The following is a 16,028-nucleotide window of genomic DNA, read 5'->3' as shown; positions in this document are numbered from 1 at the left end:
CCCGGACACGAACTCGTGTCCCCTGCATCGGCAGGCGGACTCCCAACCACTGCGCCACCAGGGCAGCCCAGCCACCTTTTTCTTGAATTGGAGTTTCTGTCCCTTTTTCTAAAGGGTCCCCAGACTGTCTTCCTGAAGATTACCTATCATTACTTCTGATGACACTTAAAAAGAAATTAGATTAACCAATTAGATTGTGAGGTGAAAAAGAAACTTTTGATTATGATGAACTTTGTGAATATTTGAATAAGCATTTTGAAAATTATCAAATTAAGGATTAAGTCCTTTCATTTTCTATTTGGAATACTAATTACATCTATTTAACCTATTCAGTTCAACAAACAAATGAACAAACACCAACAAAACCAATAAAATCTATTATTATTATTATTATTTTGTGGAAGTAGATCTGCTTGTAATGGTGCAAAAAAGTAGAAAAGATGCTATGGGTGAAAAATTTTACCTATGATCTCTAAAGGGGCATATTCATAGAGCACATTGAAACACACAATACATAAATATAGAAATTGGCCCTCTGGAATACCAACAACTTCATTATCTGTTGCAGTTTCAAAGGCCTCTTGGAAAATGTGGTTTCACAATTCGTTAGCTTTTCCAACTGTCTTGTTAAAAATATCTGTAAGTATGCATTCTTAATCTGTGGTAATAATTTGATCTTTTTCATCCTCATACAGTGAGTTTCTGGACTCTGGGGAAGACAGGCATGCGGTGTGGAGCTGCTCCTGACTTTGGCTCCATCACTGCTGACTCAGTCTCCTCTGCAGAATGACAGCCAGTCTCTGCCGGGTCTCACTGACTGAAGACGGTCGACCCCGGGGAGGGTGTGGCTGGGGGAATGTGGGCAAACCTGAGCTGCTGACCCTGCTGGGCTGAGTTGAGGCTGGGGAAGCGGTGGGTTTCGACACTCCGTGCAGGCTGGGGATTTTGATTCTCTTTTCGGAGTTCAGTCTTGCAAGCCTCTTCTCTCCCTGACTGCTGCTAGCTGCAACAGAGGAGGTTAGGCTGCCCTGGCATGGTGACAGGGGTAACCGTCCGCCGAGCTTCCTGAGCTCCAGGAGCTGTTCTCTGGCTTGACTCAAAGCCTCCGTCAGTTCAAAGCGTTCTTCACACTCTCTACGCACTGTTTCCTGAAGAAAAGTGTTCTGCAATGAGAAAAGGAAAGAAAAAACAGCCCTAGCTTTAAACAGTGTACATATGGATAGTTACTGGCAATATAAATGGAGAACTGAACTGGAAATCAGAGGTCTATGTTCTTTGACAGGGAAAAATAAGTCAAAAATGCAAATGACCTGTGAAGCTGTAAAGAACTTTAAGAGAACATTTGGATCAACCCTCACAGTTTGCAGAAGAGGAACCAAGAGTCAGGGTCACTCAGATGATAGTGGTGGAGTTGGTGCTAGAACCCAGAACGTCCAATGCCTACTTCAGTGGGGTTTCAACTCCCCTGTGCCTGAGAGAGTCTGTCCTGCACATGTGACGTCTGTAGTTAATATCTGTAGTGCAATTAAGTATGTTATTTTATTTATTTATTTATTTAAAATACATTTATTTATTAATTTTTTGGCTGCATTGGGTCTTTGTTGCTGTGCGTGGGCTTTCTCTAGTTGTGGCAAGCCGGGGCTTGCGAAGCACGGGCTCTAGGCGCACAGGCTTCAGTAGTTGCAGCATGCATGTTCAGTAGTTGTGGCTCGCGGGCTCTAGAGCACAGGCTCAGTAGTTGTGGCACACGACCTTAGTTGCTCTGTGGCATGTAGGATCTTCCCAGGCCAGGGCTCGAACCTGTGTCTCCTGCATTGGCAGGCGGATTCTTAACCACTGCGCCACCAGGGAAGTCCCAAGTATGTTATTTTATAATGAAGGGAAACTGCAGTACATGACAGATAAAAATTGCTCGAATTATAAAATTGAAAGAATAAAATATATCAGCTCTAGCATTTAGATAATAAAATCAGTAATTTTATGTGATGCTTTCTCAGTAGAACTTAAATATACTGATGATCTGCTCTTTTGTAAGATATATATTGAAATAAAGAACAAAATCTGCTTTGAACTCCACTCAGCAATCATGTATCAGGTTACTAGAAGCTGTAGTGGATACAGTTCCTGCCCTCAAGAAGTCTGCAGCATCATAAGTTTGAGCAGAGCTGCTGTTTATGTCCCCAACATTGGTTGGAGCCAAGGGTGGAAGCTATGAGGGTTAAGAGAGGGAAGAATTTTTTAATAGCCAGAGCTGTCCAAGGGTACTCTGAAGGGTTGAATCTCACTTGACTGGGAGGTTTTGGAGCAAATTTAAGCTTCAAGCGTGTGACTAGACTAGAGATCATTACAACTTCTTCAAATGATGAGACTCTACATTTCTAGTTGAAGAATGATAGCCATCTTTCATCTATGGAATTCATCAAAATTACTTCAAGCCCCGTGGTAAGAATTAGGTCTTGGATCTCCCTAATTTCCTGACATTCATGTCTGCAGGATGTCAAAAAAGAGATAGAAAAGTAAACACTTCAAAATGGTATCCAAATAAGTAAACACAATTCAAGTGATTGTGCTGTAGGATTTTTCAGCTGAAAATGATTTTCCATCAGGTTAGCTTGTTTGTAAAAACAGCCAAGGCATTCCCAGGTCTGAGGCTCAGTGGAAAGCATCCTCCTAAGGGCTTACTGACTAATCTGCTGTCAGTGGAACTAAATAACAAAGCATCAGGGAAAGTAGCATCTTCCTGTATTTGAGTTTCTTGTGATTACGGTCAGAACGCCATCCAATTCCAAATTTGGTAATTAAAATTGCAGAATATGGAGCAATTTCAGATTAACAGTTGTACACTAATATTCTATAAAATCAGTGGCATGTCTGGGTCAAACAAAGCCTCATCATTTACATATATTAGTAATAGACATATAAGAGCCATATATTCACATTTTTTTTCAAATCATGGGGATTAATTACTTGCTTCCAGTTATTATTATTTTGGAGGAACAGGAGACCAAGGATGGTGTTTGTGGCTTTATCATCTGGTTCTCATTAACTCTTCCTGAAATACTTGTTAAAAAGGCAGGAGAGGGAGGGCTAGAGAAGAGGTTAATAAAGTGCCTTGTTAGGTGTCATCTCATTTCTTGCTCCCAACAATTATATTTGACAAAGAAAGACACTGAAGATCACAGCTTTGAAATGGTGGGGCCCCTGCCTGCCTCCAGAGCCTGGCTCCAAGCTGCCTATGCCTAAATTAATTGTCTAATTAATTATATCAAGCATGTAGGGGCCATTTTGTTCCAGAACATTTAAGCAATAAAAAACAGTAAGACATCACATCTGGTTTTGCCCAACTTCTCTAAACTTAAACTAAACTTTCTTTTAAAAGGAAAAAGCATCAATGCATTTTGTTCCCTGTCTACTAGTAAACAGGCAAAATGTGTTGAAGTGATTAGATTTACAGGGCTTTAAATAAGTTAGTATAAAAACTCTCTTGATTAAGAAAGCCATGGGAAAGAGTTAACTTTATGTGAATATATAAAAGAAAAAAATTATAGAAGTTAACAATGCAGTCAATAAATGGGTGACATGAATAAAAGGTACACAAATATGGAAGGATAAAATGATGGGTGATGTGATGACAATGGCTCTCATTAAAAGAAAAATAAAATTCAATCCATTTACTAAAATTAATTTCAGGGACTTCTCTGGTGTCTCAGTAGTTAAGAATACGCCTGCCAATGCAGGGGACACGGATTCGAAACCTAGTCCAGGAAGATCCCACACGTTATGGAGCAACTAAGCCCGTGTGCCACAACTACTGAGCCCGCATGCCTAGAGCCCGTGCTCTGCAACAGGAGAAGCTACCGCAATGAGAAGCACGCGCACCGCAACAAAGAGTAGCCCCTGCTCACAGCAAATAGAGAAAGCCCGGACGTAGCAACGAAGACCCAACGCAGCCAAAAATAATTAATTAATTAATTAATTAATTAAATTCAAGTCTCAAAGGAAAGGAGTAGTGCTCTATGGAAAACATCCATAAAGCAAGTCATTTAAAAGCTATTTCGGGCAAGTGACACTACACTGAAGGAGGAAATGAAGATGTGGAGCGAACCCAAAATGTCCCCATAACAAGTACAGTGGGAGCACCCACTCTACCCGTCAACTCCAGATTGAATTTTGGAAGGGCTGCTGACCATCTTGGTCTGGGGCTCACTGCTCTGGAACTCATCATTCTTCAAGGCTATTAGTTTCCAGAACAAAGGACAAATTCTCTTTTTTCTATTATTCCCCAAACCAGGAGAACCTCTAAACTGAGAACAGGATCCAAAGATAGGACTTCTATTTTTATCTTTGTCATAAACACTATGAAATCTCAGATGAGTCTCACAATATCTGTATATCCTCTGCCACCATTACTTCCTCCTTTAAAATTTGGATTATAACTCAGTTTTGTACAACATGTAGTTCAGATGTTAGAATTTATTCAATCATGGAATAAACAAATGGAAATAGAACACATCCAGTTTAGGGGACTGCTATTTCAGAGGTGGAGTGTGTGTGACAAGGCATGACAAGAGCACACGTGGATGTGGCCAGAGTCAGGGAGACACATTAGTGGAAAATTCCATCATATGTGGAAAAGAATCATTCACTCATGGTTAGATTGCTTTCAGCAATTTAGGCAAAATGTTTGTCTTTTGGGGTTGTTGATCTTTTTGTAAGGTTGTGTTGCTGCAGAATTTTAATATGTGTTTTCACTGAACAACACAGGAAAATGTCTAAGATGGAATATGTTCAGTAAGACTGAAAATCATGGGCAAACATGAGTATAATCAGTGAAGCTATAGCATTCTAACTGTTTTAGGTAAAAGTATCTTGGCCATATTTTAGCATGGTAAAATAGTGTTATCACTGGATTGCAACTAGACTGTAAGTCAAAATGGAAAGGGAGGCATGAGTCAGGTGAAGAGGGACAGTGAGTACAAATTCCTGGCAGTGAGAGAGGGAGAGTCACATCTCGGGACGACACATGGCTTAGTGTGACTCAAGGGCAGAGTACAGAATGGGAGGAGAGACCAAGACTGAGGCAGGCAGGAGTAAGCAGGATCAGATCAAGGACAACTTTGACAACCTGCAAATATTAGAGTTTTAACTTAATTCTGAGGGCCGTATGGAGTCATTGAAAGGTTTATTTCAAGCAGGGACGCTGGCATTGTCAAACCTGCAATAAAGGAAGATCGCTTTGCCAGCTCAGTAGAAAGTAGCCCTGAGTGGGGCAGGATGGGAGGCAGGGAGGATAGGAGGCCAGTTTTCATGGAGGAGGTTCCTATCCCGAGTACCCCTTGGTTAGGGTGGTCTAGGACAGGGGGAGCTAGCATTCCTGGGTCCTTAACCTCTGCCAATTGGTTGAGAGCATTATCTATAGATATGTCTACAACATTTTCAGATAAAGGCCACTTTGAATGGACTTAAAATATGGCTTAATTGCACTTCCACTGGGAAAGTAAATTTCAAAATGAAAATATAAATTAGCTCACCATCTGTTTGAAATTTCTAATATTAAAAAATGTCCAATTTCCCCCACTCTTTGCAATGTAAGAGTGGTTTATTTTTATGTTTGTTTTCATTTTTATCCTTAGAGACAGCTGGGTTACTTTCAATTCCAAAAACAGTGGAAGAAGCAAGAGAAGGCTTTGCTGGGTAACTTGATCATTCTGAAGGTAAGAATTCCATTTGTGATGGCAATCAGCTGTATTTGGCATAATTTGGGGGAAACATGCCAGGAAAGCAAGTCCTCAGTGAAAAAGAAGCACAGATGGGTGTCTTTGTTCATGCTTTATTATACCCAGTTAGGTCTGAACCAGTCATGCATTGATCAGATTACAGTTTCCACCAACCCAAACTAGATCTATCCTAGGCTGGCCAACTGGGTGGGGAGCTGAGGTGAAAGGAGACTGTGGAAAAGGTGTGGAAACCAGAAAGATGAGTAGGAGTTAGCAAAGGACATGCCCAAACTTCCATTTAAGGCTTCTGTTCAACTAATCTGATCAGCCCCAAACACTGCAGAAAAACAGTGGAAATGGCCTTTTGGAAAGGCATGAAGGAGAATCTGAATAAATTTCCAGGAAAGAAGCAAAATGGATGTCAGGCAGGTTGTTCTTAAAATTGTATTTCTATGCTTGCAAACATAATGGACACTGTGAAATAACTATGGCAGACTTCAAACCAGAAGTAGAAACAGAGGGCAATACTCCCTTGGACTGATAGGCTTCAAGAGCGGATTTTCAGGATGGAGAGGAAGAGCCTATGAAGTCACAGTGTTCAGAATTTACTTTCTAAGTCAGTAAGCCAACTTTAATTGAGACTTAACTAGTATTAATTAACTACAACAAAAAACAATTTCTCCATATTTTTTTCTCATTCTGTCAAATTTCTGTCATCCATACTCTGCCTCAGGGCTGACTCTCCAATACGTGAAAGACAGTCTTGCCTGGGTCTGCCTCTCCACGACTGGAGATCCTCAATCTGAGCCCTCTACCCCTGCCAACCAACCCTAGGAATAGCCCCTCCGCACCTACACCCCATCCTCTCCTGTTCCCTGTGGAGCCAGAAGTTAGAGAACCTCCCTTTTACCCCTTTACTCTTTGGAAAAGACTCAGATGTTCTCTTTATTCAGGCCCAAATTGAGAGCTACTGATTTTTCAATTTACTAACTTTGGTTTCTCATAAACCGAGTTACCAGAGAAATGTGTAGCATTTTCTCTATATCAAATAAATATAGAAATACAGTAAATGCATATCTTAAAGCGAGGCAAATCCCTCTTGCAGAAAAGCTATGTTTTCAAATGTATGTATTCCTAAATTTTAATTAGACCCATCCTTACCAGATGTATTCGTAAACTTTCCTAAATAAATAGGTTTCCTTTTTTAAAAATAGGCTTTACATATGGAAAATATTCAGAACACCAAAAAATTTAAAAGTCATCCATAATCCCCCCAATTTTAAAAAGCTATAAGAAGTGAAACCTCTGCCTATCTCTTCTTATCCCCCAGTGGTGACCACAGTAAATAATTTGGGGAAAATTCTTCCTTCACTTTTTCCTGTCATTTCTCTATGTATGTGATCCTATAGAGAAACATATATACTCTCCTTTTTTGTTTTTTAAACAAAAACAGATCCAAGATGCCAAGAGATGGTCAGGTGAACCAACAGAAACAGCAAAAACAGCTGTTGTAAAGAAAGAAAGCAAATACACATCTACAATGCATTAGCCACAATTCTGACATCCAAAAAGCTCAGTAAAGAAAAATGTGTCTAACTTGTAACATTTGGTAATAAAATCTGACTGGACTGATAATCTTGTTATTTCACTCAGTGGGGCCATTCCTGTGTTTCACTGAAGAAATGTTAATGTCACTGCATGGAAGAGGCTACCCTAGATCTCCAGGGGCATATGCATTTTGCTAACTTTCTAAAATTCAAAATTGAATTCCAAAACCTATCTGAAATCAAAGTTCTTATACAGGAGATTGTGAGCCTAAGTTGCATGCTCCTTTCCTTAGACACTTTCTTTCCTTAGAGTCCTTGTTAGTCTCCTCTTTTCCTCCTACCTCACTAGCTATTCCATCTCTGTCACCATTGCTGAGTCTCCTCCTCCTCCCAGCCTCTCAGAGTTTGAGAGTTCTCAGCCCTCTTCTTTGTTACCTCATGCCCTGGGTGATCTCATTCAGCCCCAAGGCTTAAGTATCAGCTACACGTGGATGTCTCCGAAATCAGCATTTCTGGTCAGCCTTCCCCTGAACATACCGCCCATTCAACACCTCCATTTGGATATCTAACATACATATTAAGGTTAATATGTCCCAAATCAAATTCTTGATATTCCTCCCCAGTTGTATTCCTTGACTAGTGTTTCCCATCTCAGTAAATGGCACTTTCATTCTCAGTTGTTGAGATTCCAAACTCTGGAGTTATCCTTGACCCTTCTGACTCTTTCATATCATCCAACCCATCACCAACTTCTGTTGCCTCCATCTAGGAAATATATACCAAATCTGGCCACTTGTCACCTCCTTTACCACGATGACCATCAATGCTTTTCTAGACCTTTTCAAGGACCTTGTAATAAGTCATTCTGCTTTCATTTTTGCGCCCCACCCCCCAACCTTGCAACCTATTTTCCACAAAGCAGTCAGAGTTATTCTCTAAAAATAAGTCAGATCATGTCACTCCCTTGTTCAAAATTCCCAGGAGCTTTTCATCACACTTAGAAAAAAATCCAAAGTCTTTACTGCCTTTAAAGACTCCACATGGGGCTTCCCTGGTGGCGCAGTGGTTGAGAGTCTGCCTGCCGATGCAGGGGACGTGGGTTCGTGCCCCGGTAAAAAAAAAATAAAAAAAAATAAACTCCACATGAATTGGCCCCTCCAACCTTGCTTTCTACCACATCCTCCTTGCTTACTAAGCTCCAGCAATGCTTGCCGACTTCCTTGTGGTTTCTTGAAGGTTCCCAGGATGTTCCTAGCCACAGGGCCTTTACACTTCCTGTTCACTCTACCTGGAATGTTCTTTTCCTCACTTCAGGTCTGCTTGAATATTATCTCCTCAGAGAGTCCTCTGACTACCCCATCTAATACAGCACCTCTCCCTCAGAAAGTATGCCTTTACCCAAATTAATATTTCTTCTTAGCATCTATTAAAAAACAACTATTTACATGTTAAATGAGTGCATAAACAACTGCATTAGACCTATAATGAAAAAGGATATATATGTATATTATATATATATTATATATATATATAAAAAACTGAATCACTTTGCTGTACACCAGAAACTAACACAACATTGTAAATCAACTCTACTTCAATAAAAAAATAAGATTAAAAAAAACAAAAACAGCCACAGTAGGCACACAGATGTATACCCAAGCTTGCCTCTGGGATTCTGTGTGTTCATGGAGGAGCTCTCCTTTTGTTCAGACTTGAAGAATAAACAGAAGTGTGTTAGGCACCTGATACTGAAATTTAAGCTAGAATCTGCTTTGTCTTAATTTTTAAATTTCTCATAATCTTAAAAAATATCTCATTAAGCTTCATATTCTGTTGTTTATTTGCTTTACTTGTAACTTTCCTGGTTTTTCTTCTATAACCTTGTCCTTTATTCTTTCCTCTGCTGCCCTCTTTATCAGGTCCTCTTTATAATTTACTCCTTTCCATTATTTTAAATTATTTTTTAAAATTAAGGTAATATATTATGCATAGTTAAGAATTAAAATACTATAAAATTATAATGAAATAAAGTACTCCTTCACACTTACAAGTTCTGCCTCCCAGGAACAACCATTTTCAGGTTTTTAAGCTGTTTCTTATGATATTTATCTCCGTAGTCCTAAATAATATCATTATACAGCTATCTCATGGTTTTCAATTTTGAAGTCGTTATCTACTGATTTCATAGAATGAAAGACAAGGATTTAACTTCCTATTTCAATTCGTAACAGTTGTTTCTCTTCCCCCCATTAGGAGACGTTTCTGCTCCATTGGGAGAAGCTTCTATCACAATTTTATTGGAAAATCTTCCCAATTTCTATAGCAATTTTCAGTCAAATCTATATTCCACCTTATATGATTATAGTATATAAATATTATGTACATCTTAGCCATGCAGTGTACTATGATTACATTTTCTTTCCTGCAAAGTTTCCTTCTAGAGTTTATTATTATCCTGTTACTTCTCTGCTTAATTTTCTAGGCGTTGATAACTAATTTTTCACCAAACCTACTTACAGCAGTGTAAATATCCTCTCAACATGTTCAAGCACTCCATGTAATCTATCAGTTCTCTTTTTTCTCAGAGACATACTTCTAAAAACCCTCCAATCTTCTGCTGAACTCAACCTGGTTACTCTCTAAATCTGTTGCACTGCTGTCATCCTTGGATTTCTTCCCACCATCATCCTGGGGAAATCTCTCTACCTCTCTCCTGTGCTGGAACACTCATTTCCTGATTCCTGTGTCTTCTCCCTTCTTAGTTTACTCCCTCTTTGTGGTGTCATATATCTTCTAACATCTTCCTGAGAAAGGCTGCAAGGGAAGTACCGTTTTTGAGAACTTTAAAGTCTGAAAATATCCTTGACACTTGCATTTAATTGATCTTTTAGCAGGATATAGAATCCTAGGTTGGAAAAAATTTTCCTTCAGAATTTGGAAGCCATTGGCTTCTAGTTTCTACTGCTTTTGTAAAGATGCCATTTTGATTTCTAATCCTTTTTAAGTGACCCCTCTTTCTTTCCTGAACGCTTTTAAGTACTTATGTTTGTCCTTAAGGTAATGACATTTCATGATGAAGTGCTTTGGTGTGTTTGCTTTGCCATCCATCATGCTGAGTGGACCCTTTCAATATAGAAATGCCCTTCAGTACTTCGAAAAATTATTGGATTAGTTCCTGGATAGTTTTCTCCCTTCCATTTTCTCTGTTCTCTCTTTCTGGAACTCCTATTAATGAGGTATTAGATATCCTGGCTTGATCTTCTAATTTTCTTTTCTTCTCTCCATCTCTTTGCCTTTTCCTTCTACTTTCTGGGTGATTTCTTCATCTTTATCATCTAAGCCAAATATTAAATTTTTTATTTCAGTTCTTGTATTTTAATACTCATTCCTGTTCTTTTTTTTTTAATAGCCTTCTGTTCATGTTTCATGGATACAATATCTTCTCTTTTCTCTCTAAAGATATTAATTGTGCTCTTTTTTGAAGCTCACTTTTGCTTCCTACATTGTTTTGTATCTGTCTCCTATGAGTTCTTTTTTTGCTTATTTGTCTGATCCTGACTTCTGCCTTTCATGTTAGAGGTGCTCCTCAAATGACTGGGGATTCTTGGCTTTTTGGGTTTAAAAATGAGTCTTCAAAATGTTACTGGAAGCTCTGTGTGCCTGCATAAGGGCTTATTTACCAGTATATGTCTCAGTGGGTAGATTGGACATGGATATAACTTTTACTTAAGAATATACAAACAGCTCACACAGCTCAATATCAGAAAAACAAACAACCCAATCAAAAAATGGGTGGAAGACCTAAATAGACATTTCTCCAAAGAAGACATACAGATGGCCAAGAGGCACATGAAAAGACACTCAACATCACTAATTATTAGAGAAATGCAAATTAAAACTACAATGAGGTATCACCTCACACTGTTCAAAAAGACACATGCACCCCAATGTTCATTGCAGCACTATTTACAATAGCCAGGACATAGAAGCAACCTAAATGTCCATCAACAGAGGAATGGATAAGTAAGATATGGTGTATGTATACAATGGAATATTACTCAGCCATTAAAAGGAATGAAATTGGGTCATTTGTAGAGACGCGGATGGACCTAGAGACTGTCATACAGAGTGAAGTACGTCAGAAAGAGAAAAACAAATTGTATATTAATGCATATTATGTGGAATCTAGAAAAATGGTATAGATGACCTTATTTGCAAAACAGAAATAGAGACACAAATGTAGAGAACAAACGTATGGATGCCAAGGGGGATGGGGGGGTGGGGTGAATTGGGAGATGGGGATTGACATATATACACTATTGATACTATGTATAAAATAGATAACTAATGGGAACCTACTGTATAGCACAGGGAACTCTACTCAGTGCTCTGTGGTGACCTACTAAATGGGAAGGAAATCTGAAAAAGAGGGAATATATGTATATGTATAGCTGATTCACTTTGCTGTACAGTAGAAACTAACATAACATTGAAAAGCAACTATACTCCAATAAAAAAAAAACAACTTTTAATTAAAAGACCCCAATTGTCAGTAGCCAGAAGTCTTTTCTATTGAGCTAGCTCATTTCGCCACAGAAGGCTCCTCCAATTTCCTGGATATTGATAGATAAGCCTGGTTGTCTGTGTTTTGGGAAGTGAGTGGGTTACAGGGACTGGGAGGTCTCACCCTATAATACACAGACCTTCAGTCCAGCTCTTGCCTTATCCTATATTCTGCTGTTGTGTATCCTCAAGACCAAAGCCTCTTGCATTCAGTTTTTCTAGAGTGTAAACCTTTGGTATCCTGCCAGGATGGTAGGTGGGGGCCACTTGGGGGTTAGAGAGGGCATCTAAGCATCTATTTGCTCCTTTTACAATAATTCAAACAGCGCTGTTTTCAGATCCACTCTTCTCTCCCTCTTTCAGAGGTATCTGGTGTCCTCAATTCCAGTGTCATGTCACGTGATTGGGTTTGCTCCTTTTAGGAGTCCGCATACTCCCACACTCTCCACAGGCATTAGGTTTCAATAGCCATAGCCTGCTGATTACCTCTCGTCCATACCTTACTTTCCATTTTCCAAAATTTAGTCAATGTCTTTTCATCTAGTGTCACCTCATTTCTTGTTCTTTTTTCCTTATGGATTTATTCACTTTTTATTAATTTACTGTCATTTTAGTGGTGTTTGGCATGGAAGCAGAGATAAACATATGCATTCAATTCTCCATGTTTAACCAGGAGCATTCCCTCCTATTTTTGAATCTTTCATTTTCATCAAATAGCTGCAGGAAGTAGTAGAATTTAAAACTTCTGCCCCTTATGTTTTCCTTATCTATAATTTTAAGACAACAAAAATATTGAACTCTCTGTACTGGCTTTCCTTTGATAGTTATACATGAACTGTTTTTTCAGATTTACCACATTCTTCCTCTGGATCACAAGGCCCCTAGCATCGGGGCCACACTGTCTTGATAGGACTCATACAGAGCTAGTAGGAAGGAAAACTGGCATCAAGAAGCATGTGATCTATTTTAACCTGACTTTAAATGATAATGTCCTATTCTCTAACATATTATGTTTCTTTTCTGACTTCCTACTTTTTTTTTTTTTAATGTTCCAATTTTTATGTCTGTGTCTTCGCCCTATATAGAATTTCAGGAGCCCCCTTTACACATTTACATTTCCCATACAGTTTCACTTCCCATTTTCTTTCTTCTTATTGACCTGCACCTTTTGTTGCCTCACCTTCTTGACCCTTGTCGCCTCACCTTCTTGACCCTTGTCTCTGTGGCAGCTCTCCACTAATCCCTGCTCCATGCAGGAATGTCCATTTTGCCCTTTAGAGGCTATGGCTTTCCTCCTATCCTTGAGAACTTTCTTTACACAATTAAAAACAAAGTTCTATCTATTCTCTGGCCTCTTGAATGACAGCAGGGCTTTCCTCCCCTTAATTAGCTTCCTTTTTAGACCATTAATTTATCTTCTTTCTAATGGGAATTTGTTCTCCACTTAAATGAAGCTTTTTTTTTTCTCCAGAACCTGAGAAATTTCAAGTGTCTGGAATGCATGGTCACAAAAAAGTAGGGCTTTTCACTTTACCTGTTAACAACCTTGATTCTTTCTGGTTCATAACTCCTATCACTTTTATTAGCTCATTTCCTATTTTTATAAGAATATTCTGGACTTTAGCATTCTTAACCAGAGAAGCAGTCTTAATTATTTGCTCTTACAGTTCAGTTGTAATTATTTAACTTCTAATGGAAAGTCTGCCCTCAGGCATGTCCTTAGGTAACTACTTTTGTGCTGATCTCTTTCTATTCCCTAATAATGATCCATGATCATTTATATACCAACTCAGTGTCTTATATCTTTCAAAAGTCCACATTTAAAAAAATAAAACTTTATCTCTAAGTGGCTTCCTTTTACAACTAACAAGCAGGAAGAACTCCAAATGTAGCTCCTTTTGTGTGAAAAAGATATTTGCTCTCCACTTTTAGCCTAGCTTTTCTTGCCAAAATTACCTCCAGAGGCCCTGAGATTGGCAGCCTCTAAAATGGCTCCCAGTTATCCCTGCCCTCCTGCTATTCACAGCCTTGTGCAATCCCTTTGTGTTGAGTGTGGGCTGGACTTGTTGTTTCATCTCTAATGAACAGAATGCAGGAAAAGCAGTGGGATGCCACTTCCGAGATTAGGTTACAAAAAGACTGTGGCTTCTAGCTTGGTCACCTTCTCTTGCACGTTGTCATTCTCACTCACTGGTTTTGAGGGAAGCTAGCTGCCACATTGTAGGCTCTTCTTTGGAGAGGTTCATGTTGGAAGGAACTGAGTGGGGACCTCTGACCAACAGCCAGCATTGAACTGAGGCTCTCAGCCCAACAGCCATGAGGAAATAAATCCTGCTGACAACTACATAAGTGAGCTTGGAAGCCAATGCTTCCCCAGTTGAGCCTTTAGATGGGACTGCAGCCCCTGACACCCTAACACCAACCTCATGAGAGGCCTTGAGCCAGAGGCATCCAGCTAAGCCCTACCTTCAGATCCCTGACACTCAGAAACTATGAGATAATAAATGTTGTTTGAAGTACTGATTTTGATGACAATTTGTTATGCAACAGTAGAAAACTAATGCAAGTCCTTATGGCCAATTTTTTAGTTTTTAGTCTGTGCTTTTTATATGATAAGTTTCTTTTTAGGCCATTCTTTCCTCTGGATGCCAATTTAATTGCTCACATAATATTTTCTGTAAATTCCTCTTTGAAAGCAGGGAATGGCAGTTGCCAGTTTTGTTCATAATTGCATATTGATGACTAGCACAGTGCCTGGCACTTGAATAGTTGCCTATTATATATTTACTGGATTTGACCCTTCAGTCTTTTTCTACATGTCCTAGTTTATAAGTTACTCATCACTTTCCATATTGCCATTTCTTTTGGGGATTTAAGAGTTAGAAAACCTGCTGATCTAGTAACTTTGAGTTTTTTCTCCTTTAATCTGCTGTCCCTCCTCCTCTTGAACTTCAACACTGCTGTCTCATTTGAAGCATCACCTCTCTCCTTCTCCAGCAGAGCTGAATCCATGTGTGCTTGCTCTTGCCACTCCTGCCTGGACTGGTGGAGCAGCTCCCTTTTTCAAGGGAGGCTGTGCTGCTGTGTTCCAACAGGAGACACTCAATCATGTAACACCCTAACCATCTGGTGGAGTAAGCACTAGTGTGTTTGTTGTTTTTCTAAAAGTGAGAGAGAGAGAGAGAGAGAGAGAGAGAGAGAGAGAGAGAGAGAGTGTGTGTGTGTATGTGTGTGTGTGTGTGTGTCCTGGAGATGTTGAGTGCCAAGCCTGAGGTCACTTTGAAATTTGGAAGCAGAATAACTAGAATTCTGGTATCCTAAAAGAGGAAGCATAGAGATTCATGACATGAAGTTTGGAGAGTCAAATCTTGGAGATTCATATTTGAATCTTTGCTCCACCATGTTGTGTGACCTTACAAATTATTCAAATATCTTGAGTCAGTTCCTCATCTGTAACATGGAAATAATTCCTACTCTATAGGGTTTTAGGCATTATTCTTGATCCAGTATTCTGTTAATTCTACATTTTAACTTAAAATTTCTTTGCAGTAGGTTCACTTCATAATTATAATGATAGCATAAACTTTTAATTTGGGTTGATAATTTAAATACAGGAAGAAAACATGGTATATTTGTTAACTATCAATATTACTACTAGCACTTTCCTTTTATTCTTTTATTAAGATGCCAATAAAACCAAAAAAAATTACTCATCACTAACATTCAGAATCTTCCACCATTTGCCTTTATTTGCTATACTGTCATAAATGGGGTCAAATATTCTAATGTGACAATATTCTAATTCTTGGCTATTGGAAAATTGTCCCGCTGTCTTAATAAGTTTGGGCTGCTATAACAAAATACCAGAGGCTGTGTGGTTTAAACAACAAACATTATTTCTCACAGTTTGGGAGGCTGGGAAGTTCAAGAACAAGGTGCCAGCAGATTTGGTGTCTGGTGAGGGCTCGCTTCCTGATTCAAGATGGCCATCCTCTTGCTGTGTCTTCACATGGTGGAAGGGGTGAGGAAGTTTTCTTTCATAAGGGCACTAACCCCATTCAGGAAATTAGTTGATCTCTCAAGATGTAATCACCTCCCACAGACCCACCTCCACATATTATCACACTGGGGATTAGGTTTCAACATATGAATTTGGGGGGACACACATTCATTCCATAGCATCCACCATTTCTAAACTGCT

At 39.2% G+C, this 16,028-nt stretch overlaps 1 protein-coding gene across 1 annotated transcript in view; it reads right to left on the bottom strand.

The window, feature by feature from the left end:
* Positions 1-758: 758 nt before the first annotated feature.
* Positions 759-16,028, bottom strand: part of LEKR1 (leucine, glutamate and lysine rich 1) — a 429,075-nt gene continuing 413,805 nt past the window's right edge. Inside the window, 1 exon segment of the mRNA XM_055081297.1 lies at positions 759-1,163. Coding sequence (XP_054937272.1) covers positions 759-1,163 — 405 coding nt within the window.

The sequence above is a fragment of the Physeter macrocephalus genome, chromosome 1 (genome assembly GCF_002837175.3).
Source record: "Physeter macrocephalus isolate SW-GA chromosome 1, ASM283717v5, whole genome shotgun sequence".
Taxonomy (NCBI): Eukaryota; Metazoa; Chordata; class Mammalia; order Artiodactyla; family Physeteridae; genus Physeter; species Physeter macrocephalus.
This window is presented reverse-complemented; position numbering and strand designations above follow the sequence as displayed.